Source organism: Brachycentrus maculatus, unplaced genomic scaffold, assembly GCF_059751285.1.
Source record: "Brachycentrus maculatus isolate JH-2025_06_01 unplaced genomic scaffold, ASM5975128v1 h1tg000748l, whole genome shotgun sequence".
Lineage (NCBI taxonomy): Eukaryota > Metazoa > Arthropoda > Insecta > Trichoptera > Brachycentridae > Brachycentrus > Brachycentrus maculatus.
The window spans coordinates 343,307-370,752 of record NW_028281479.1 but is presented as its reverse complement, the minus strand read 5'-3'; the positions used below and the strand labels follow the sequence as shown (position 1 = coordinate 370,752).

Here is a 27,446-nt window from a genome sequence, read left to right as displayed (position 1 = left end):
GAAAGTCCAGCCATATCACTTCAGTGTATCATAACGATCGTAAGCCGCAACACGCATACCGCGAGAACTAGATCAAGCGAAGAAAACACGAGTTCGCGCGATAAACAATAATAATATACTTAGCTTTTATTCCATTTGTAAAGGATTGTTCAGTACAATTTACTAATTGTGTTTTAATTGAATTATGTACATAAATCTTCATTAATATTGGCAGAATATAAATTTTACTAGACCTTATTCAGAGCGCCATGTCTCTTCTCAAGAAAATCTGGAAAAACAACTCGAAGCATAAAAGTAAGTGGGTTTTAGATATTTTATATTTTCTTTTTCTTTCATACCCGTTTTTAATTGGATTCTTGCCGCGAAACATGGAGCAACTAGGCGTCGAATAACTGGAAGATTTACCGAGAGATATAAAAGGAAACGTAGCCATAACGATCTTATAGTTAGCAACGTGCTTAGTTGTAAATATTTATAATGGTAAAAAAGCTTTATTATTTTTATTTATTTATTTAATATAGTTACAAAAAAAATTATAAATGAATTCGTTTGTTGGACATTTCTACTTTTAACATATCGCTCACTCCTTTCAAGAAAGTCATAAATCAAAAATCGTCACTTTTTAGCTGTGCATGTTTTCGGAATGCCCAGAAAATGTACTATATCCCAGCAAAAGCGGCATATTTATAACATAATATTTACCCGCTTTAGGGCAGAAAGTGTTGTTTTTTGCATTTTGAAGAAAAGGTATTGTTTAATTTTTTTTAACGTACTAAATATTTTTCAGATATATGGAGAAAAAACCTTCAGGTTTTACCTAAAAATATCTGTTGCACAGTAAAAAGTTCAATAAGTAGCTTGATATATATTTTTAATACTTTGTATTATATTTTTAAACTTTAAAAACGTTCTCCTGAAAAATCAAGTTTTTTGATTTATGACGTTCTTGAAAGGAGCGAGCGATATCTTACTAGTTACGCTGTTCCTCCCCAAAAAAGAGATTAAGCTTTTGTGCTTCAAGAGGGACTTACACGCATTGTTTATTGCTTATACTTATGAGAAATATAATAATTTATTTTTCTTATGTATGCTATTTTTGTTTACCTCACTAATTTTAACTCTATACATTTATGTATGTATATTAACTGATATTAATCTATTACATCTTAAAATATAAAATAAAACATATTATAATTACAATTTATTATTATATTTTTTAATCGGGCTGTTGCTCCATGTTTATTTATTTATTTGTAGTTGATAATATGTTTAGTATGTGGACTGGGTGTTACTGACCGCCCACTCTGCCACAACTTGATTCCTATTTTCAGACACACGTCACATAGACTTAAAAGAAACATTTTAGAACTAGATATTTTTGTTTACTAGATGTTTTTTTTATCCTACGCTTACATAAAATAATTTAGTAAAAATCCCCCAAGCACAAGAGCCTAGTTTCTTTATTGAAGAAAACAGCCTAATTAATTTAAAGATATTAAAATAAAAATGTATGGAAAATTAGTAATTAAATACAATATTTATTTTGACTTAATATAAAACTATTACAATTATTCCGCCTCCGTAGTGTAATGGTCAGCATGCTCGCCTACCGTTCTGGAGGTCCCGGGTTCGATTCCCAGGAAGGTTTAATAAATATAGGTGATTTTTTCACTCTAATATTTATTCAATATTACACTGGACTGGTACCTGAAGTGGAGGGCTGATCACCTTTCCTTCATGTGTAATCGATCGAGATAACACTGCGTTTATATGAAGCAGTGCCCTATGCACTATTGGGGTGCGGTAAGGGATTTATTATTATTATTATAGAAAATTAAATAATAAAAAACTCATGTATGTAAATAAATAAATGAAATATATGAGAACCATATATATAAATTTTATATGAAAACATGTTATAATAATGACAATTACGAGGACTTATTTTTATAAGGTGATATAAAACAATGCAAGGCTGAGAGATAAGATTTATCGATTAAATTAAGAAAGGTGAGATGAGATGGTTTGGGCACGCGGATCGAATAACTAAACAAAGAACAGAAAAAGAAATTTATCATACGAATGTCGTTGGCAATATAAGCAGAGGAAAACCTAGGAAAACTTGGCATGATCAAGTATTTCGAATACTCGAAGGTGGTCAGATAAGGATTCGGAATAATCGGCGGGTATGTATGAGGAGATGCATGAATGTGAAAGAGGCGAAGACTGTTTGCAAATGCAGATTGGTCTGGCGTTCTATTCTCTCTGCCTACCCCTGCGGGGAAGCGGCGTGATGGTTAGTTAGTTAGTTACTTATATTTTTATACCACACTAATATCATATCCTTTTAACTATTATCCACTATTCAATACCCAAATGGTGCACAGAGTACTGAATGTTTCCTTGATGATTTGATTTTGATGAGGCTTCAGGGATCACCCTATTATCAATTAAATCAGTATTGCAGTGAATAATCAGATACAATATTTATTTTGACTATTACAATTATTCCGCCTCCGTAGTGTAATGGTCAGCACGCTCGGCTACCATTTTGGAGGTCCTGGGTTCGATTCCCAGGGGGGATCAAATAAATATAAGAGATTTTTTCACTCTAATATTTATTCTATACTACCCTGGACTGGTACCTGAAGCGGAGGGCTGATCGCCTTTCCTTCGTGTGTTAACGATCAAGATAACGCTGCTTTTATATAATGCAGTGCCCTATGCACAATTGGGGTGCGGATAAGGGGTTTGAAATGAATGACAATTATTAAAACATTTTTAAAAATACCTTTAACATACTTTTATTCTTCATTTAACCGCAGTCTACAAAATTTTATGTAATAAAATAAAACAACAATAATACAGCTTTTTCCACTTTGTTTTATTTGCCCAGTCTGATGACGTCGGTATCGGCGTAACCCGGTTATTAGTAGAATAAAATAAAGTGGAAAATGTTAAAACTTTTTGTTATTATTATATAAAATACAGTTCCACCAAGTGTTAAGTACAAAACGTAAATCTTACACCAATTTATAAATAATAAAACTAACTGAATAACCATCACGCCGCTTCCCCGCAGGGGTAGGAAGAGACAATAGAACGCCACGCCAATCTGTCTTTGCACACAATCTTCGCTTCTTCCACATATTCATACATACACGCCGATTATTCCGACTCCTGACGAGTGTTTGAAATACTTGATCATGCCAAGTCCTCGGTCTTCGTCTCCTTCTATTACGAACCACATTCGCCTCATAAATTTATACCAAATTATAATAAAACATTTCATATGTGGTAGATATATGTATTATATATACATTTTTGTATATAGTTGAATATGATACTATTTACAATATATTAAAATATATGTATTGTTTCTTTTAGATAATTATTTTTAATGAAATTATTGATTACAATATTCAATTAATATTTTTTTTACTCTTTGACCCCCTGTGTGATAGTATATGTAATAATAGAGAGTAAAGTTCTTATTTTTTGGCTGCAAATCGATGCAGATAACCAATCGTTTTATTTTATCACATCGATTGTTTTTTTCCAAAGTTATTGAAAAACAAAAAATAATATATTATCACAGTATTTTAATGTAAGTGATTATTAAATCGTTTTGAATAAGTCAATACAAAAAATACCTTATTTTTAACTCTTAATAAGCAAAAAACTCGTGAAAAAAAGAGCTATTGAAAAAATGTGAATTTTAAACGAAAGTTTTATTTTCATCAAACTTATTGTAAACATCGCCTTTGAAAATATTTATAAATTACAATACTAGCTCGTTCTAGTTAAATTAAAAAGAAAGATACCAGTATGTGAGTAGAGATGAGAGTAGACTGAATGCAGTCGAAATGCGATCTCTCAGAAGAATGTGCGACAAAACGATGTATGATAGATGTTCGAATACTGAAATAAGGAAGGAATGCAAAGCTGAAATAAGCATTATCGATAAAATTAAGAAAGGTGTGTTGAGATGGTTTGGACATGTAGAACGAATGAGTAAGGAAAGAACGGTAAAACAAATTTACGAGGCGAATGTAATTGGGAAAAGAAGCAGAGGAAGACCGAGAAAAACATGGCACGATCAGGTATGCCAAATACTTGAAAGTGGTCAGGTTAGGAGTCGTAACAATCAGCGGGTATGTATGAGGCATGCATGAACGTGGAAGAGGCGAAGAATGTTTGCAATGACAGAGTGGTGTGGCGTTCTATTCTCTGCGTGTTGGTTAGTTAGTTAGTTAGTTATACGAGTATGTTTAATTTCCCAATGTTTGTGAAGAAGAAAAAATCACAAGTAATGCAGACACGGGAGCTTTCAAGAAACGCGCTGTCCGCCTTGAGCAATGTTCAGTATTGCGTGCGTTACTTTTACGTTCAACAGAAGGCACTGCCATTGCGGTAAAATAAAAGCTGTTAAAAAAGTTTTTTCTGTCACAGGTGAAAACACGCGTGTATTCTAATGTAACGTTATGTCAAAATATCAAAGCAATTGGTGAATAACTTTTTACATTTTAATAAGATTTTGAACACTCAAAAATTTACAAAAGTGCAAGGCTGAAATAAGCGTTATCGATAAAACAAATAATGTGGTGTCGAGATGGTTGCGGAACGAAAGAGATGGTGCCGAGATGGACATGCGGAACGAAAGAGTAAGGAAAGAACGGTTAAAAAAATGAGGCGAATGTATTTGGAAATATGAGCAGAAGAAGACCAAGGAAAACTTGGCATTATCAAGTATGTTAAACACTTGACGTCGGATTAATCAACGGATATGTATGAGAATATGTATGAATGTGGAAGAATGTCTGCGTTGAATTCTTTGCATTTATATTACTTTATAATACAGAATTTATTCTATTACATTTGTCCATTTTTAATTTAAGTTTTACTTGGTGAATACAACTATTTTTTTAAAATCTATTGTGACACGTGTTTCGATGCATTCCGCATCCTTTTCAAACACTGTATACGGTGCATAGACAACCGATTTTTAAAAATAGTGGTATTAACCAAGTAAAACTTAAATTTAAAATTAATAAATATTGCCACAAAGTGACTGCCGAATCAATTAATCAATTTTTTAAATTTGTTTACATATGATTTATATCTCCTATTTTTAAATACTTCAGTGATTAAGACATTTATAATAACACGCGTTTTTTTAAACATTAAAAAAATCTAATTTAATTGACTGCAAACTTTGGTCAGTACGATATTCCAAGTACAAATACGACTACTTTTTATCTCTCCGTAGCAATTTAGTGACGGGGATGTATTCCGTGTTTACATATCGGCCACATGAATAGGAGTATTATCTCTGTGAGGAGCTCAAGGCGACCAGAGGTCCTCAGGGGACAAGGACACGACCTTTATTTAGTCAAAATAAATAATCATTTCAGCAAAAAATTAAGGTCACACTATCGTATAATATAAGTGCTAAAAACTGGTATTTTTGTTCACACACAGTATATTTATCTTTCATTTTTGACATGTCAACAAAGATGAAGGAGATATATGAAGGTCTGGGTATTTACAAGACTTGAGACTTGTCATAGTTTTCACAGTTTGTTACGTCACTGGTTTAAGTGATCACTTTATACATTCATCTATGACATTCACCATTCTACCTACATGATCGACAACCACACTACTCAAATTTCTAAAGCTGTATTTATGTTTCTATTGACACCTTCTTTCACATGCGAGTTCTCGGCACCATTTATAGTTGAGTTGAGTAGTATTTGCAAACAAAGATTTGGATGCACTCAAACTAGCTGGAGTGTTCACTTTACATACATGTAACATTCACCAATCTACCCATGATTGACAAACGCATCAATCAAATTTTGGAATGCATTGATGTATGATCTTTCTCATTACGTTCCGTGATCTAGTTCACATCAGCCATCTATGAATAGATTGAGAAAGCTTTTATTTCGCAGAGACCCTTTTATTTGTATACAAAGACATCATTAGAGTGGTAATCCCGATGATGACTCATTGGTAAAATCAAATAAATGTGAAAGAAACTGTATTTACAGTTGTTGTCTTATTATATGCTGCCAACTAAATAGAGCGACTCTTTAACGCGTATTTATTGTATACAAATGTCGTAAAATTTTATATTGAAACGAAAAGTTCATACAAAAGAATATGAGGACCATCCTTACCCTCTGTATCATACTCTCGACTAGTAAGTAACCTTTATTTTTCTTTATCTCGTATGCTTAAATTCAATATAGAGACAGCCCATTTCGTTTAATGAAATTTTCAACTTTATCAAATTTCTCGAATTCTCGATTCCTGATCAATATTACATTAAAAATATCGGTTTACTCTCTGAAAACGTCAAACTTGTATGCGATGCCTTTGCTGAAAATCGTAAAAATTGATTGGCAGAGTGACTGACTGACGACGAGTTGACGCATTTTTTTTTCGTTTTTTTTTACTGAATGTAAATGTTATTTATTATTACTCTGGACTGGTCCCTGAAGCGCAGGAGTGATCACCATACCTTCATGTAAGTAACGATCACCTATGATCAACTATGCACCATTGGGTGCAGATATAGGTTAGAAGAAGAAAATTAAAAATTGAATAGAACTCGTGCCTTCGAGGATTTTGAGTATGGATTCGCATATAGGAGTTCGGATAGATTAGCGAATCTCTATAAAAAATTAATAAATCAAGGTTGACTGTAATTTTTATATCTGATATGTAATTCTTTAATATTCGCATATCGTGATTGCTTATAGTCAATTAATAGATCATCCTCCGATATAATCAAATGATACAATATCTTATCATCATCATCAGATTTAATATTGATTAATTCATTTACATCTCATGAATTTTGGTTGAATCTGATTTTTTTATTTTATTTTTTGCAAGAATAATTCGTGTTCCACTTTCTCCTTTGTGAATTTTGTAGATATTAATGTATTCGTACATTATTATAACGATATAAAATATTATTCCAATAATTTGTCGATATTCTGAGAACAAATACATTTTTACGAGGACCCTTCTTACAATGAATGATTACTGTTCCTTACAACATTTTGAGTGTGTCCAAATACTTGTTCACAAAATCTGGATAATCTCCAATTACAGGAGTTATTTTCATATTATTTTTTGACATCTCATCAAAGATGAAGAAGAATATGGAAGTCTGGGCATTTACGGGGCTGACGACCGTCATAGGCTGGTTTAAGTGATCACTTTACACACGTGTAACATTCACCAATTCTACCCAGTATTTGGACACACTCAAAATGTTGTAAATAAATTATCTGGTCAAATTATAAGCTTAATAATAAAAATGAAAATGGTATTTTCTGGCGTTTCTCATGTGTGTGAATATAATCCAGGATTCGGATCTCACATACTAATATAAGAGTTTCTGCTTAATAAAAAAGCTTCTTTACATCTCACCAATAGATGTCTCTAGTGAAGTTCTAGTGATTCAAGAACAAGGTTTCTAAATTGGTTCATATATATAGAACTTCCAAGAATTTGAGTAGTGTGGTTGTCAATAATGGGTAGAATTGGCGAATGTTACACGTGTGTAAAGTGATCACTTAAACCAGCCTATGACGGTCGTCAGCCCCGTAAATGCCCAGACTTCCATATTCTTCTTCATCTTTGATGAGATGTCAAAAAATAATATTACTGTTCCTTTTTTTACAATACAATACGCACATTTAGAAAATTGCTTTGAGAATATTTTACAATACGTTTTTTAGTTCAAATTGGACGTTTAATAAATTTAATTCGATGTTTTACAAAACAAATTGGACTTCATACCGTATTTTATAAAATAAAAAGAATTTAAAAAAATATATTCCAAGTACCACTCATGATTCAAAGTACTATTGTAAATCTTGTCTGAAATCTTGAGTACACATCGCGCGCAATGACTATGTCAGCGCGCCGCGCAGGTTTGCCGACTAACGCAAGTGCTTTTATTCCTAAGACTAGCAAGTCTTACTAGTCTTAGGAATAAAAGCACTAGCAAGTCTTAGGAATAAAAGACTTTGATTGCAAAGAAAAAAAGTGATTGAAATATGTCCAATTTGGTTTGAAAAACTTCCAATTATAAGTAAAAAAAACCTGTATTTGATTTCAGTAAACTGTCCTCACATTCCATTTACGAATAAATAAAATGAAAATATTATGTATTTCAGCAAGAAATCTTTATATCCACATACACACATGTAAAATATGAAATTGAAACCTTGACGCAAGAACTGCAGTTGAGATTGTTGTATATCAATTCGTCTGATATGAATTTTGACACGAACGAGCATAATTCGTGTCTTCTCATAGTCACTTATCCTTGGATACTGAAGAATTACATGCATTATCCAATTATTATTTCAATACAAAATTATCCGAGGTAAATTGCACTGTGCGCGGTGAAATTTGCTTATATATGCAGTAAGTGCAGTTGAAAGGATTATTGTGCAACACATGCGTATTTAAATATAATTCACTTATTTCTTAAATTTAAACGATAATAAGCATTATTGATAAAATAAATACACTGCAAATAAAACCCTGCCAGTGAACGCTGAGCTGGCAATACACAACGGAGTTCTGGTTCCAACCCAAATATGAAAGAGAAGCATGGAATTTGGCAAAATTAGAATGAAGTAGACTGAATGCAGTCAAAATAAGATCTCGTGCGCCTAAATCATGTATGATAGATGTTCGAATAGTGATATTAGGGAATAATGCAAGGCTGAGATCAGCATTATCGATAATATTAAGAATGGTGTGTTGATACGGTTAGGGCATGCGGAACGAATGAGTGTGGAAAGAAAGGTAAAATAAATTTAAGAAGCTAATGCAGTTAGAAATAGGAGCACAGATAGATCGAAGAAAACTTGGCATGAATACTTGAAAATGGTCAGATCAGGAGTAGGAATATTCGGCGGGCATGTACGAGGAGATGCATAGATGTGGAAGAGGCGAAGATTGTTTGTAAAGACAGATTGATGTTGCGTTCTATTCTCTGTGCTGACCTCTGCGGGTAAGCGACGTCATGGTTAGTTAGTTAAAGTTACTTATATTTTTATCCGCCACTAATCTGATATCCTTATTTTTTATCACTTATCCACTATCAAATACCCAATGGTGCATAGAGTACTGCATGTTTTCTTGGTGATTTGATTACACAAAAGGTAGGTGATCAGCCATAAAATCGATATTGCGGTGAAAATTCACTCATATTTATTTTGACCTCTCTGGGAATCGAACCTTAATATAAAACAACAATAATTAAAACATTTTTAAATGCTTTCCGCGTTCTTTTATTCTTCATATATAATTGTCTACAATTTTCACTGATAAATTACATGAAATTATAGTAAGTTTAAACATAAAAAGTAAACCCACTCACGAGTAGATAAAGGCTTTAAATATATAAAGTTGAAGCCTAAATAGGGCCATGATAAGCGGTGTCTAGATTTTAGAGTCACTTGGATAAGTTACATTAGTTTATTTGAAAAAAAAACATATAAACGCAGTCTACCAAATATTATATTAATTAATAAAATAATCGTAGAGTAGTAGTAGTATTAAAATACCAATTTTACAGTTTTTTTTTCTAAAAGAAAGGTCAGTGATGATCGTTTTAACCTGGTATCATTAGAGCGTACATAAATAAAATATAATATGGATGTTTAGAAGGCTGCTGTAGCAGACACCCGTTTGGTGAGACAAAAAGTGGTGCCGAACAACATGTGGTTCTCTTACTGGGACTGATATGGCGTCAGCCCTAATATAATATTATGGCGTCTATCTTTATGTTGCATCAGCTTATTTTACTCGAGTAGTCAAAATACTATTATAATTATCAAATCAAACAACCGTTTTCTTAAACGCATCTTCTTTTCGTGTTTTTATGACCCTAAGGGTTAAATAAATTTAAGTACCTTTTCATTTATTTCATTATATAATAATAACAATTAACAAATGACAATAATATGCCCTCACTGAATTTTTTCGTGCCAAGGGTACATTTTAAAAATTTTATAAGTAAGAAAATTGATATTATTTAATTGACATCTCATCAAAGATGAAGAAGAATACGAAAATCTGGGCATTTAAGGGGCTTACGACCAGACATCCATATTCTTCTTCGTCTTTGATGAGATGTTAATAAAAAAAGATGAAAAATACTCCTATAATTGGAGATAATTTAGATTTGTGAACAAGTATTTGAATACAACATTTTGAATGTGTCCAAATACGATTCGGATTCGGACATCACATGCTGAAAAAAGAGTTCAATAAAAAGCTTATTTTCATCTCACCAATAGATGTCTCTAGTGACATTCTAGTGATTCAAGAACAATGTTTAAAAATTGGTTCATATATATAAATATAGAATTTCCAAGAATTTGAGTAGTATGTTGGTCAATAATGGGTGGAATTGGTGAATGTTACACGTGTGTAAAGTGATCACTTAAACCAGCCTATGACGATCGTTAGCCCCGTAAATGCCCAGACTTCCATATTCTTCATCATCTTTGATGAGATGTCACAACAACAAAAAGTATTTGAATGGCTGACATGGCTGAATGATGCGATATATTTCATATCTGCCTACTTTCATTATCCGCTTATGAATAGCACTGTTATAGGGCACATTTTACAATATTTATTTTAATAATTAAGTATAGTAAAATAAATTTATTGCGACACGCACTCAAATATGACATGGTCGAATGATGCGGTCTGTTTGAAACCGGTAGTCATGAAGTAGTGTTTTTTTTTTTTAATATTTTTTATATTAAAAGTGTTATTACATAAAATGAACGATGAATGATAAAGAGAGTGTTGTATAATATTACCATACCACAAAGTTAACAATGTTTTTAAAATACAAAATATAATTTGGTAATTTACTAGAAAAATATGGTTTTATCATTAGTATGAGGGTAGTATACGGCTGTGAGGATCGGTCAAAACTGTTTTTTATTTGGACTTTTTGTTACTAGGTTAATTATAGACAGGAATTTTTTATATTTCATTTTGATTGTTCGACCTTAACTTTTGGAAATAAAATCAGAAAGTGTTAACGTTGGTTTCATATTTTAATACTAATATTTTAATAACACGTATTTGCCAGTCAAAACTCAGTGGGGATAAATTAATTATATATATATAAACATCGATACTTATTAATTACATACGACAAAACGACCTTGGAAATATTCCAGCCGAGAAAGATCGAAACTGCAAGTTGTAATCAATTGGAAAATTGCAACGAAATTATTCCCGTTACACTCTGCGCGAATTTTTTCACCTTTCAAAATTGCTGGTGGCATATTATTATCGCTCTGGGTAATGAAAGTTATGCAATATTGTTTGATATTAAAATCACTCCAAACTGGTACAAGCTATAAACATATAAAATATAATAACGGGTTCACGAAGGCAACTGATAATTTAACGATAGTTTGTAATATGAAAAAATCTCAAATATCGATCAAATTACCATTTTCGCAACTTTCAATAACCGCACCAACGATTAGTTGTTTTAATGGCATATAATGCGAAACGCTGATTTAAAGCTGCACTAGTTGGGAACTGAATTCGCGACCTCGTGTTTAAAATTATTCAGTAGGATAATGTGTTGCACCTAAAATTGGAGACTTATTTATAGGTAGGTAGCTAGTAGCTAGGTACATAGATTGTCCTTAAGGTCAGTAGTTCTGAAACTTTTTGAAGTCAGGGAGTACTTTTGATCATAAGGAAAAATCGCGATACACCAAAACTAAAGATTCGAAAAACAAATAAAGATATAAAGACTTTTATAAAAAAATGAAACTGATTATTTTATATTATTTTTTGACATCTCATCAAAGATGAAGAAGAATATGGAAGTCTGGGCATTTACGGGGCTGACGACCGTCATAGGCTGGTTTAAGTGATCACTTTACACACGTGTAACATTCACCAATTCTACCCACAACCACACTACTCAAATTCTTGGAAGTTCTATACATATGAACCAATTTAGAAACCTTGTTCTTGAATCACTAGAACTTCACTAGAGACATCTATTGGTGAGATGTAAAGAAGCTTTTTATTAAGCAGAAACTCCGTAAGCCCCGTAAATGCCCAGACTTCCATATTCTTCTTCATCTTTGATGAGATGTCAAAAAATAATATAAAAATTACATCAATTTTAAAAAAAAAACTGAAATACTCCAATGAAACTATTTGCGGCGAAAATTATTTGATGTGACACCTGAACTTGTCGGCATTTACAAATTTTAGCGACATAGGGTCTAATATTTGATAAAGTGACATTTCAGTCAGTCAGTCCACCGCGCACCGCCTCCTAGACATCCCAAAAGTCACCACAAAATCCTCTGAGTCGGCAGTCCTGCACTATGTGCCTTATGGTCTGCTCAGCTCCACCCTCACAATCAGGGTTGTTCCTTTCCCCCACCTCCAGAGCAAGTAGTTGCAGCTTCGCTCTTTTCTCACTCTGTTTTTTTTTTACCCAGAGCATGCTCGTTGTAAGCATGCCTATAAGCATGCTCATTAGTAGCACGTGTCTTCTTCATCTTCTTCAAACCCTCAGCCGCACCCGATGGTGCATAGGGTACTGCATCATATAAACACAGCGTTAACTTTATCGTTGTTAACACATGAAGGAAAGGTGATCAGCCCTCCGCTTCAGGTACCATTCATGGGTAATATTGAGTATAAATTATTATATTTATAATTTTTTAACCCTTATTCGCACCCGATGGTGCATAGGGCACTGCATCATATAAACGCAGTGTTATCTTGATTAACACACGAAGTAAAAGTGATCAGCCAACCAGACCAGGGTAATATTGAATAAATATTGGAGTAAAAAAATCCTTTTTATTTATTTGACTCCCAGGGGGATCGAACCCGGGACCTCCAGTACGGTAGCCGAGCGTGCTGACCATTACACTACGGAGGCGGACATGTATATTTGTACCATAAGACTGGATTTAATGGTCACCTCTCTAGCCAATTATAAATAAACCGATTAGGTATTCTTGGTTCGTAATAGGCGGTAGCGCGGTGCAACAGCAAATTATGGACCATTGGAAAGTGTCATGGCGGCGCTGCAGATATTTTTTCTATTAGGAAGACAGCGCCGGATGTCGCCATTACAGATTATTGGCAACGTAAGCTAACACAGGAAATATTACCTATTTGCTAAATGTATTGCGTTTAATTAGCGGATAAATAGTCGTCATTTTAAGTGAGAATATTTCATCTCGGATGGAAATGTTAGAATTTCTTTAAATTCGTAATAAATCAATTATATTTTCGTTAATCGATTCGGCAGTCACTTTGCGGTAAAATCTATCTATTTAGAATTAAAGTTACCACAATAGTTAATACAATACCACCGTATGTTGTAAGAAAATGATGCTGGATGCATCGAAATACGTGTCACAATAGATTTCAAGAAATAGTGGTATTTACTATTTAAATAGTGGTATGGCATATAAACAGTAGATTTTAAGAAATAGTAGTATTTACCAAGTAAAACTTTAATTAAAAATGGATAGATTTTACTACAAAATGACTGCAGAATCAATTGATAAAACTAATATTTTTGATTAGTAAAACCTCGTAGAAATTGTGAATGAAAACATAATTTATATGTAGGTTTATATTACAATAAACTAACCTAAAATTATTTTTATTTTGGTTAAATTTTATTATTTAGAACATAATATGGTATTATCTGTAAAATATAACATATTTCTTATTACGATCATGCTTTTCCGCATCTTTGTTAACATTTCCTGTTGTTTTGAAGCGATATTATCTATTACAGAGAATGACGACTTACTTCTTTAACGCGTATTCGTCACAATTTGTATGTCCCAGTTGTCTTATTGTGGTTTACTTAAATACTCGATAATTTAATCTGTTTCGGTCAACTATATCGTGCATTTGGCGAATGGAGGTCGTCTGGCATTCATTCCGTCAAATAAATAATGGGACTGAGTCAAAAAGGAAAAACAAAACATCCTTCCAAATTCATTGCATCTCTCTCAAAATAGGCTCCTTTTGAAGCGATATATTTTCCCAACGAACCATCAATGCAAGCACTTTTATACATACTTCGGAATCGCTTTGAGTTAATTTGCAAATTTTGTTTTATGTCTTTGAGTAAAACCCATATCTTGTCCCCGGTTACGATGCGCTTTATAAATGTGGGATCCATTTTGACTAGTGCCCTCTGTCTAAAATACCAACCAAAATCATGCGAACCGATTCGTGAAAGATGTTTGGGTACTTCACGTCCAAGCTCTTTGAAAATACAATACAATGACGATATTCAAGTATGAATTTCTTCATTGTATTGCCATCTCAACAAAGATGAAGATGCATATGGAAGTCTGGATATTTACAGGGCTTAGGGACCTATCATAGACTGGTTAAGTGATCACTTTACACACGTTCAACATTCACAATTCTAATCATAATTGACACTTTTTTTTAAAAACTCCTCGATATATTAATTAATCTTATGACACAATACATATGAGTTCACAACAGCCGTCTATGTTGGATGGAGAAAGCTTTTACTTAGCACAGACTCTTCTATTTTGATGTATGCAAGATCCGAGCCCCAGATTATTTTTACATACTGATAAACGCCTGAAAACATGATTTTCAAATTTAATGCAGCTTATTATTTTACTAGTTATTTTTATTCACAAAATTTTTGAGTGTCCAAATACTTTACTTGGTCGATGTTTTCTTCAGCATTCGACACTGAAGGACGTCAACGAGTCTTCAACCACTTCATGACTCTCTTTGAACGTTTTGTACCACTTAAATGTTTTGTTCTCGATAAAGTATAATCACTGTGAGCATTCAAGAACATTTTCAACGCCTTTAAGCTCGCAATTTCATTCGTAATACAAAATTTAAGACAAATTCTGTGTTCAATTTTTCTCCGCGATAAAAACCAAATATGGACTTCTTTGTTTTTGACTGTTGTCAGCAAACTAAATGACAGATTGGACTCAAAGATAGCATCAATATAGAAAACAGTTGTGCCAACTTAGCGAAAACAAAATTCTGAAAAATCATTTCCGCAGTCCTTTTTCAATTACCAAGTCTTGGTATTTCTTTGACAGAATTGACACCAAATACGGCGTTATTTCATATCTAAAATCTCCGCTGATAACCAGATTTATTTGGTTCGGGAGACATCTCCGCCGATGTCAAGAGGTCCTGTGAAGAAGTCAGACGCGTCATTCGCCAGTTATCGCGTAATTTCAAAGTACAACAGAGCAAAATGCGTATCTAATTATCGAGATGATATGTAATCAAAATATCAAAGTATAAACATCGCATAGCTATCAACACTTCATTCACAAATGTAAATACGACCACGTTATATAAGAAAACAACAACTTTATAATTTTTTCTTCACTTTTGTTTCATTTGACCAGTGAACGGATTTCGTCGTTACCGACATCATATACTGGTTGGAGGCTAGACAAAATTCTATATTATATGCACAACTACATAGACTGGAAATGAAAAGTACGGTTTAATTAAAATTTTCTCCCAAAATGAAATGAATTTAATAAGCGTACTATTATATATTGATTCTTTATTAAATATAGATTCCTTAAATATTTAAAAAAAAAAATCGTAAAAACAAATATAACAACAAAAATAGTATAATAAAATAAACTTCACCATTCTGCAAGCATCGAAAATCCCCTCAGGCAATTTGTATATTTCTAACTTGACCAGATAAATGTTAACAATTTTTTTACATAACCCTCATAAACAAAAATATTAATAACCATCTGGTCAAGCAAGTATTTAAAAATTATGTATATTTTATTTATTTCGTTTAATTACATTTTTTATAAAATTTAATACAATTATAACATCATATAAATAATTTCAATCTCTATACATTTCTACTTAATACAACCTTATAATTTTAGTTGCGCTGAGCCTCTCCAAAAAAGTGACTAAGCTTTTGTGCTAGGAGTGGGGCTTTTTTAAAATTGAAATAATATTTCAAGCATGACAGATGCTAGTTTCACCTGAAAGTTCCAAGTGAGACACGAAAGCTCTTGTTAAAAAGAACACCATACATAAAATTTCCAAGAATCAGTAATGGGCAGAATGGTAACATTACGTAAGTGTATGAAATAATTATTCTAGTTACTTATCACTGGTCGAAAGCCCTGTGAATGCCTAGACTTCCATATTTCCTTCGACAGCTGATTTAATGTCTGTTTAATGTCTAAAATAATGGAATGCGAAATATGATATTTGATGTGATACATATGACACAAAGAAGAATCTTATGATTAAGAACAATATTGCCATATGGGAAAGAAAATGGAGAAGGAAGGGGTTTCAGCACGGTAGCCAGACACGCTGATCGCTACACTATAGAAGCAAACGTATCTTATCTCAATTCATACTTTCAGTAATGTTGTGAGATCGAAAATATCGTAAGGTGAAGAAGACAATGGTATGCGCATGTGAAGAGAATGGAACCATCCAGACTCCCCCACGTTGCACTACACGGCCGGCCCTTAGGTAGACGACTCAAAAGAGACTGATTGAGAGCTGGGAATCGATATCGGAGGTGGCTAATTTTTCTTAAAAACAGGCCACAAGGTCTACACCAAGAAGAAGTAGTATTGTAGGCAGCAAGTCGTAAGACACAACCAATAACCTGTTAACAGGTGACAAGAATCTCATTCCATTCACTGAAGGTACCGGATATCCGCTGGTATAATTATTATCGAGTACAGATCTTATAATATAAACTGTCTGCATTATGCGTATGAGAGTTTCTCCGTACGCACACAAGGTAGCCTGAGAATGCATCGAGTGCAGTCGCGGGCTTGGAGCATCTTACCAAAAATGGCTCTGTCGCAGTTTTACGAATAATTCATTTCCATGGCCAATATATCCAGTCATATCAAGATATTATAAAAACTCAAAAGCTTTGTCAGCGAACCCAATAAATTATTTATTAATTTCCACAGTATAACTATACGCCAAGGCAGTGGTCGGCAAACTTATAAGCCAAAGATGCATACGAGTATATCGTTGTAAAGACAACGATTTTAAAATTTCTAAAGAGGCAAATCTGTTTGCAATTGTAATAAACCTTACAATGATTAAAGAAAACACTTGTTTTTTACCACTTTAAAAAAATAAGTGTTTTCTTTAATCATTGTAACATATCTTACCACAAAGTTTATGCTGAAACAATAAATAAAAAAGTAATAAACCTTAATTTTAATTTTTAACTTTTATTATTTTAGTTAAATTTTTTATCTTTTTTTGAAACTTTCTTATTTCTGTTTCAGTCTTGTCTTAATCCTATGTCCCAAAATGAGAAATGGAAATTACTCATCGGGAATACATACACATACACATTAGACATACAACTTATGTTTGTAATGTGTTTTGAAAAAAAATTCAACAACGTCATATTTCAAACATTCTCAATTTTCAGTTTTCGGAATGCCCAGAAAATGTACTATATTCCAGTAAAGGCGACATATCTTTAACCTAATATTTACCCGCAACAGGGCAGAAAGTGTTGTTTTTGCATTTTAAAGAAAAGTGTTTGTTTTTAAATATGCAAAATATTTTTAAAATGGAGAAAAAACATTCAGGTTTTATCTAAAAAGATCTGTTGCACAGAAAAAAGTTCAATAAGTGGCTTGATATTTTTTTATACATTTTATGTATTATGTTTTTAAACTTTAAAAACGATCTCCTGTAAAATGTTTTTTTTTTATATATGACGTTGTTGAAAAGAGTAAGCGATATGCACGAATCCATGATATCAATTGGTATTCCACACTTAACCGAGTCCTCTTTTTAGCATATGTCTACACATTATATGAAACCACAAAGTGTGATTTGTGGATCAAAAAAATAAGTATTATCTATCACTGATGCATAAATTTATGCCATTATTAAGATTGTGTATTTTTTTTTATAAAACTCGTGACAGATATGTAATTGTTGTGAATCATCATTTTTATAATACATACAGCCTAACAAAGATACACATCGCGCACTCCTTTCAACAACGTCATATATCAAAAAACTTTATTTGTCAGAAGATCGTTTTTAATGTTTGAAAATATGTATAGTGAAATGTATTAAAAATAAATATCAAGTCACCTATTGAACTTTTTACTGTGCAACAGACCTTTTTAGGTCTGAATGTTGTTTCACCATTTAAAAATATTTAGTTTATTAAAAAAATATTTAAACAATACCCTTTCTTCAAAATGCAAAAACAACACTTTCTGCCTTGTAGCGGGTAAATATTATGTTAAAAATATGCCTCTTTTCCTGGGATATAGTACATTTTCTGGGCATTCCGAAAACACGCACAACTGAAAATTGACGATTTTCGATTTATGACGTTCTTGATAGGAGTGAGCGACATGTATTAATGTAAAATAATTTTTAATTAATATTTTTGTTATTTTTGCATAATTATTTCTCAAAAATAATCAACGAAAATAAAATGTTATTTTTATTTATTATTTTGTTTTCAAATCTGTAAACCTATTTACTAGACAGTTCGATAGCAAGTTACTAGATGGGTCATATATTTTTTAATTCACTGAGGTAGACATATATAATATAACGCTAAATTGTATTCTATTAAGGAAAGAATAAAATCTTTAGATGATCTCTAAAATTTGAGTAGTGTAGTTGTCAATCAATAGTGTAGTAGATCACTTATGTCAAATGATCCTTATGACAGGTCGTAAGCCATGTAAATAATCAGACACTCGTAAAAACAAAAAAAAATACTACAAAGCAATAATTACGGTAAATATTAAAAATATATACATACATATATTTACATGTGATGCTTTACTTTAGAAAATACCATAATCGATCTTTTCTAATAAAAATGTGATTTTCTAACCGACTACCGCTTCCCCGCAAGCGTAGGCAAAGAGAATAGAACGCTGCACCACGTAAGCCCTATGTTGAGATGTTAAAAATACAAATTTCTTAATTTTATGGATAATGCTTGTATCTCAAGTCTTGCATTCTTTTCTTGTTTCACTATACGAACATCATACATCGATTTGCAGCGATGTTGAATTTATCTATCCAAATTCGTCATATTATTTGTTTGGTGTTATTTTATAATATAATACATATATTCTCATGTTATGTCTGACAATGTTTGTAAACATGGATCTATGAATAACTGGAAATATGATTGAACTTAGTTTCTTATCTTATCTCGTACCAAGAACGGCTCGTACCAGCCGCCGTATCTCGTATCTACCCATTCACCTCTTTTTCTCGACCAGAGATAGCGGCCCTTAGACTCTTGTGCGGCAAATGTACTCAACAGACCAAAGGTCAGTACAACTATTGTATTTCACAGAACAAAATATTGTATCATGATGTTTATTTTGTTTGACAATAGACGTATATTCTGCGTCAGCAAATCACATCACCAGAATAATATTTATATTTTCGTACTTATGTCTGATCGATATGATTGTTATACTGTAACATAACATAATATAAAGCTTATTTATTTATTTTTATATTGTATACATTTATTTAAATCACTATTTTTAACATATTTTAAAAATATATATTTTGCAGAGACCCACCGGTCGGTGGAGTTCTTTTTGGATACATTTTTTTATTGTTTTTAACCATTTAAACCTAATATAAACACAAAAAAGAGAAAAATTAAGAATACATACATTTTACAATTTTCATAAAATTAACTCATGAACCCATTCCTTTATTTTGCCTTTGTTCCATATTTTATTTTGAAGTCTAACATCCGTCGGCAACAAATTAAAAATGTTCGGAACGATATATTGCAGTGTTTGACTCCCTTATTTATTGTTAATTCTTGTAAATTAGTAAATTGTTTTGTTTTGTTTTATCCTCCCCTTACGGGGGTGGTTCGGATCCTCTGTCTCTGATCACCCGGGAAGTCCTTCTTTATTCTTTATTTTTTGTTCTCTAAGTGTAAATCACGGAGTATTTTTTTTTAAATTTTCTTTGCTTGTCTCTGTTTTTCATGTACCTTAATTCAAATTTTACTTAGATCTTTGTGTTACTTTGGTTTTAAGTCATTGTCTTATATACAAGTTTTGAAAATACTACAATATTTTCTCTCTTTACTTCTGTATTCTTTCTTTTTAAATAGGCATAGGGATCCTGAGGGTGTCGATTTGAAATTGGTTCATATATATAAAACTGCCAACTGCCAGGTCGTAAGCCCTGGGATGATCACACTTCCGTCAACTTTCATTGAGAGTGTTTTCGTCTAGAATTTTCACTCGTGAATGAAATTATACATGAAATTTCAGATGAATTTCACATGAAATTATAGTATGTAACTCGAAACATAAAGAGTAAAAAACCCACTCACAAGTAGGAATAGGCTAAAAAGCTTATAAGATTAAAGCCTAGGTAGGGCCATGATAAGCGGTGTTTAATAAGCCGTAGCTAGATTTTAGAGTCACTTGTACGTTAGGTAATTGAAAAAACTTTAGTTGATACAGACACCTAATTACATGCCATTCAAAATCCAAATATTTATCCGTCTACCGCTAGAATTATTTTTCTCGGAATGTCGTAAAATTAGTATGCAATGGTCAGGACCGATCACACAGATCGACTATGGTGCCTTATAATGGGGATATGGTGCCTTATAATTGGCAATAATAATTACAATACGAACACCTACCTGTCTCGTGCACATAAACGTCTGCAGCGACCAACTCGTTTGGTCGGTGCGACCTGCCAGCGCCGCAGGATCTCATTTCACCTTTTTAGCGTCAAATTAACATGAAATTTGTTTCAAGCTCTTTGAACGCAGTAATAACCATCGCGCGTATAGATTACAGATGCGTAAGCGTATCTATGTAAAAATGGAAGTGTTTGTTCATAGATGGTATGTTCAAAATCTTAAATATAAATACGTTCATTGAAACATTCGGCAGTCACTTTGTGGTAAAATCTATCCATGTATACTTTAAGTTTTACTTAGTAAATACCACAATTTCGAATGTGTTAAATAGTAGTATTTACTAGGTAAACATACACTGAAATAGTGGTATTTACAAAGCAATACTTAAATTAAAAATCTAAATAATTACTAACCACCACGCCACCTCTCCGCGTGGGTAGGCAAAGAGAGTAGCTCTACGCCAATCTGTCTTTGCAAAAAATCCACATGCATGCATCTCCTCATATATACCCGCCGATTATTCCAATTTCTGGTTGACCACTTTCAAGTCATAACAGGCGCCGTGGTGTAGTTGGGTAGACGCTCGACTGCGAGTCTGGCGTCGCGGGTTCGATTCCCGTCTATTGCAAAATGAATTCAACAAAAAAATCAATTTGTCTTGGTGTTTGTGATGTATTGTTCACATTTACCTTCTCTATCCTTACTATCCTACCTGCAGACAAGCCTCTTAAAGTAGAAGCTTTGCGGGATATTCCTTTACAATAAAAAGTGCATATTTGAAATCCTGGCGGTAGATTTTTGAGTATGCTCGAAATGAGCATGCTTATTTCTAGCAAAGTATGTACACACATGCTACTAAGTAGCAATCGCTTAATAATAGCATACTTTTGTGCTAAAAGTGAGCATGTGTATCCGAATACCTTTATTGTCCTTGGTCCTTATCCCCGTCCAATCTCGGATATTCCGAGGCCAGGAGATCTGTCTCCTGCCTATGGACATGCATGGGAGAAGGATCCGCAACCAACCCTCGCTAACCGGTGGGCCTGTTCCAGAACTATGCGAGGAGTGGAACGCCGTGGGGTCGCAGCTGTCCCTGAGCCCGGACGCGAGCTGCCGCCGCTTCCTGCTCAAGTACGTAGGCGCCGCGCCCGCGGAGCGCGCGTGCTCCGCCCCCGCCATGGCGGCCGCCGTGGCGCAGGTCGTCACCCAGGCCAAGGGTACGTCACCATACTGTCCTACAATCATTCAATATCCCCTGTCTATTGAAAGCTTTTAAATGTAAATTCAGCGTAAAATTGGGATACAATTTTTCAACTTAAATTTCACAACTTAATTTTTAAAAAAATTGCTTTGCAAGAGTAGGTTTGTCAGGAAGCCTAGATGCTTTTGTATCAGATCTGAGAATACGGTGACACAGCTTTCAATGTCCTGCAATCATTAATCATTATTTTTAGTGCTTCTAACAACATCATGGTTAGATTAACATAGTCTTATAGATCATCATAGTCTTAGCTTATGTCGAAGGTGCACAATTAATACCCGCGCTGTGCCAAGCGGGTCTCCCGCAAGGTATTGGACCCTCAACTGCTGTGGATGTTTGTGGAAGTTTGTGGAGGGGTCTACACAGGTACTGGCCAACGTTGGGTCAGAATCGGATCTAGCTGACAATCTGAATTAACTAACTACTAATCTGTTTCACTGCCTACAGGTGAAGTGCCTAGTGGTGGTTTTGTAAAGTTGTATTTATTTGGATTGGCAGTGACAGGGACATAGAAAGCTTCTAAATGTGAATTCGTAGTAAAATCGGGTTACAATTTTGTTTCACATTTTTTATAAATTTCGCAACTTAGTTCATAAAACAAAGACAAAAAATATGCCTTGCAATAGAAGGTCTGTCAGGGAGCCTAGATTCTTCTGTATCATATCTGGGAATGCCGTGGGACAGCTTTCAATGTCCACCAATCATAAGATTATGTGGAATAAATCATAATATATATATATATTAAACCAACTCAACCCTACTCACCATCTACATGGTGCCGAGAACTCCCATATGGAAAAAAGTGTAAATTGACAGATGAACACATTTTTCGAAACTTCATGATCATGAAATAATGTAAATCACGGGTGGAATGGTGAATGTTACACGCATATAAAAAAAAAACAATATGTATTGAATTATATTAGTATTATTATCCATAAATTATCAATAAAATTGTCAAAAGAATTTATTTACTACATAAATAATTAAACAATAGATAAAATGTAGATCAATGTTTTTTACAAAATATGAATAAAACTTAAGAATCCGCAATAATATTCGTATTAACGAAGTACCTACTACACGAGTCAATTTAATTGGCGATGAAGACAAATTTCATGCTCAAACCTTGAAATACATTGTAATACATCTCGATAAAAGGCTAATTATTGTCTGTTTTTTGCGAATACAGCAAGTTCCACGAAAAAGTTGAGGAGAGTGGCAATTACAGTCTCCCCTAAGGGCATAGCGGTGGAAGACGCAACTACATCTGAAAGAATACTCGATGTCTCCATATACAGGCAAGAACACTACTGGTTTTTTCTCAAATATTACATACTTGAATCAAACTAGACAGTTAAAAAGTACATGTTATTTATTGTGACGCATCGGCTGTTTGCAGGATATCGTACTGTTCAGCTGACGCCATCCACAGGCAAGTGTTCGCCTTCATCGCCCAAGGTCCCGGCGAATCCCTGGAGTGCCATGCCTTCCTCTGCCCCAAGAGAAAGGTGGCTCGATCCGTCACCCTCTCTGCTGCCCAGAGCTTCAACACAGCCTATCAGGTATACCTTAAATCCTACAATACTTCTTCTTCTTTTTCCTCTTTATTTAGGACTATATCCTGTCACTCTCCGGTCTGCTCCTGGGAGGTGGAAGACCAGCTATCTCTCCATCGTTTAGGTTGTCTTCCTGGGGGTCTGCTACCTTCTGCAATACGAGTAGTAAAATTCTTCTTGTACTTCTTGCATTAGATATTTAAAAAAATAATATGTATAGTATTTTTTATTTCATACAATTTACATACATTTCTACTTAATTCTTATAATTTTAGTTACGCTGAGCCTCTCCAAAAAAGAGACTGAGCTCTTGTGCTTGGAGAAGGAGTTTTTTCTTATTTTTTTGTTTGTTGATAGTATCATGTTCTACATTAAAAAAAATATTCCAGGGGAACATATATTTTTATGCAGTACGAGGGAGTTATCTTATTTTGTTTTCTATAGTATAGTCTGGATATAGGTACTATATAAAATAAAACAACTTTGCTTTAACCACTTTTTATTGGTACACTTTATCCAACCGATTTCGACAAGAAGCTTATCATCATCAGGGTTTATGTACTAAATTGTAAAATATTAAAATACTCATAGTTAGGTTAAAGTTAATTATCCTTTCCTTACGATATCAAAAACTTCCGCGCACTTCATACACCATATGAAAATATGATTTAAAAAACGGGATTATTTTTTAATATTTCTTTTAACCGGTTGGATAAAGTGTATCAATAAAAAGTGGTAAAAACAAAGTTGTTTTATTTTATGAAGTTTATAAAATGTGCCACAAAGTATCTGCGAAAAACATTCAAGAAATAATCTGTATATGTTTGTAGTGTTTGTTAAGTTTCTCTTTTAGACTCGGTGGTATCCCGTTAATTGCAATTTATGGGATCCTTGATTCATCCATCTTGTTGACATGGTCCCTCCAAAATATTCTTTCTCTACTCCATCGTACGATATCTTCGGTCTTACAGGGCCACCAAATACCTTCGTTTCAATTTCTGTCTGAGCGTCCTCCCTGTGAAAGCCCTTAAGACTTCATTTTTGATATTCTGGGTATGTTTTTGGCCATGGTTGAGACAGAAAGAAGAAGTATTATTATTTTTGTTCTCATACGACCTTCACGTTTTTTGTTGTATTTCGATCTTGCACATTATTACTTGGTTTGTGTGTTCACGCTCAGCGTTTGTTTTCAGTTGTGGCAGAGTAACCAGAGTAACCGGAAGCTGATCTCAGAGAAGAGCGTGAAGGCCCTCAACAGGGTGAACGAAGAGTTCCTCTCCCCTAGTCCGATACAGAAGACTCTCCTCATTGACTTCTCTACAGGAGACAGCGGGACCTCCAGCCCATGGGTGAACATTCTTCTCATTTACAATACATAATACATATTTATGCAACACATACTTATATTACGCCTGCTGATAATTATCAGTTATGTTATTACATCCATAGTTCTCGAAACTAGTCGTGTTTACATTCTTAAACTTCAAAAGTAGTCTTATGCAAGTTTTTTTGTATTTTTTTAAAAATATTTAAAATAATATTATTTTTAACATTGAGTTAAATGTAAAAAACCCAATATAGTTTGTATCACTGGTCTTCTATCATGAAGACGAGTGATAAAATGGGAGAGCAGTCATTAATTATTCAGCTCCGTAAATACCCAAACATTCATATTCTTCTTCATTTATGTTGAGATCTCAAACATATTGGTATTACCCTTGACTGGTACCCGGATAGAAGGTCACCTTTCCTTCATATAATTAATAAACAAGTTAATATTACGTCAATTTTATGCAGTGACCTATGCATCATTGAATCCGGGTAATGGCTACAAGAAGAAATAATACAAAATTTCACTATTACTTTTAAAATGTAATTAATACCAACCCTTAACATTTCACTAAAACTCAACTGACAAGTCGATCAACTTCAAATATTTTTTTATGTTGTAGGTCTCCTTCGAAGAGGATGGGTCCTGCGATCTGTGGGACGAAGGTGTCGGGACTCACCTCCTCTCCAACGCCAACACTGACAGGATTCTCTGTTGAGGCAATCCCTCGCTACTCGTCGCGGACGCATCGTGCCATCTGTCGGCAGCCATCGGTATCATAAAAGTTCACAAAACCGCGACAGTGCAATTATGTATATTATATATTATAACGAAATCACAAATCGTGATGATTGATTCTTAAATTTAGTTCAATTAAATTAAATTTTATAGGTAATGTTTGTGTAATTACAGTAAAACCTCAATATAACACACCTCTATTTAACAATTTTCGAATATTAAGGACAAAACCCCAGTAAAGTGTACTTTTTTACATTCTTTAACATCCTGTTAATTATTATACATGCTTAAATTTAAGTGTCGCCGCATGTTGACAATTTTCAGCGGCCATGATAATCACGTCCTACGTCTTTATACATATATTATACGCATTGTCGTAATTTTAGAGAGTTGATTAAATATAAAAAAAACAGCAAACTTCAAAGGTGAAAACAAAACTTGATTCCTTTTTCAAAGCAGGATTACCGAAAGTAAGCGGGTTGATATCAAACAGCAACGTCACTTCACGACGAGTGTCCCAAGACAATAAATAGATTTCGTTTATGTTTTGTATTGTTGATTTTTATCTAAATACAGCGCTCATATTTTCAAAAAAAATAAAATATTTTAAACCTATTTTTATATAACGAACTTTCGGCTTTAACGGACACCTTCACCCCTCAATTAGTCCGTTATATCGATGTTTTACTGTAATATATATTGTTTAGCAAAACTTTATGGTGCTACATACCTAAATCAGAGGTACTCAAACAGATAGGATAATATTATTATCAAATACTTACCGCGTCTTAATAGAGGGTGAGGATTATTTTCCTAAAAATACAATTTCAATATGAACTAGGTCGACTACCAATCAAGCACAGCATGATTCCACTTTTTCAAACATATAAGGCTTATATGAAAATAATAATGAATTTTAATATTTGTATATATCATTTGTGTATATAAGAACATCGATTTTAATGCCATATCGCTCACTCCTTTCAAGAACGTCATAAATCAAAATACTTGATTTTTCAGGAGAGCGTTTTTAATGTTAAATATTATAATACAATGCATGAAAAATAAATATGAAGCCACTTTTTGAACTTTTTACTGTGCAACAGATCTTTTTAGGTAAAAGCTGAAGGTTTTTTCTCCATTTGAAAAATATTTAGTATATTTGAAAAAACAATTAAACAATACCTTTTCTTCAAAATGCAAAAACAACACTTTCTGCCCTGTAGCGGGTAAATATTAAGTTAAAATTATGCCGCTTTTGCTGGGATATAGTACATTTTCTGGGCATTCCGAAGACATGTACAACTGAAAACTGTCGATTTTTGATTTATGACGTTCTTGAAAGGAGTGAGCGATATTGCAGTATTGTAGCTTTGCTGTGCGCCCATAGATAAATACAGCATACATGCAATGATTAAACCTCTGACCTCAAAGCCACTGAAAATGTTTTAAAATTCAAAATAAAAGCTGTTTTTTCTAAAATGCTCAATTAATCGTAAATGAAGTAGTTTAGTTTTCAGATTAAGACTATGCATATATTTTTAAACAAGGAACATTTCTATTATATTTAAAAATATTATTTTAAGGTAACGTAAAAATAAAGTGATAAGATTTGTAGATTTTAACTATAGATACATACAATAATATTATGCAAACTATTAAATAATTAATAAGTCATTTTAATTTAGCGATTTTTTTACAATAAAATATGTTCTTCATTGTAAACCACTTTAATTTTTGGTGCTATTTTCCAAATTTCGACAAAAA

The 27,446-nt window shown here is 33.2% G+C and overlaps 1 protein-coding gene across 1 annotated transcript; it reads left to right on the top strand.

The window, feature by feature from the left end:
- The first annotated feature begins 22 nt into the window (after positions 1-22).
- Positions 23-27,446, top strand: LOC148300342 (low density lipoprotein receptor adapter protein 1-like). The gene is made up of 6 exons (XM_088274909.1): positions 23-294; positions 21,844-22,008; positions 23,245-23,353; positions 23,455-23,617; positions 24,805-24,960; positions 25,564-27,446. Exons 1-6 carry the CDS (start codon positions 249-251, stop codon positions 25,657-25,659), a joined length of 735 nt encoding a protein of 244 aa, XP_088131035.1. The 5' UTR covers positions 23-248; the 3' UTR covers positions 25,660-27,446.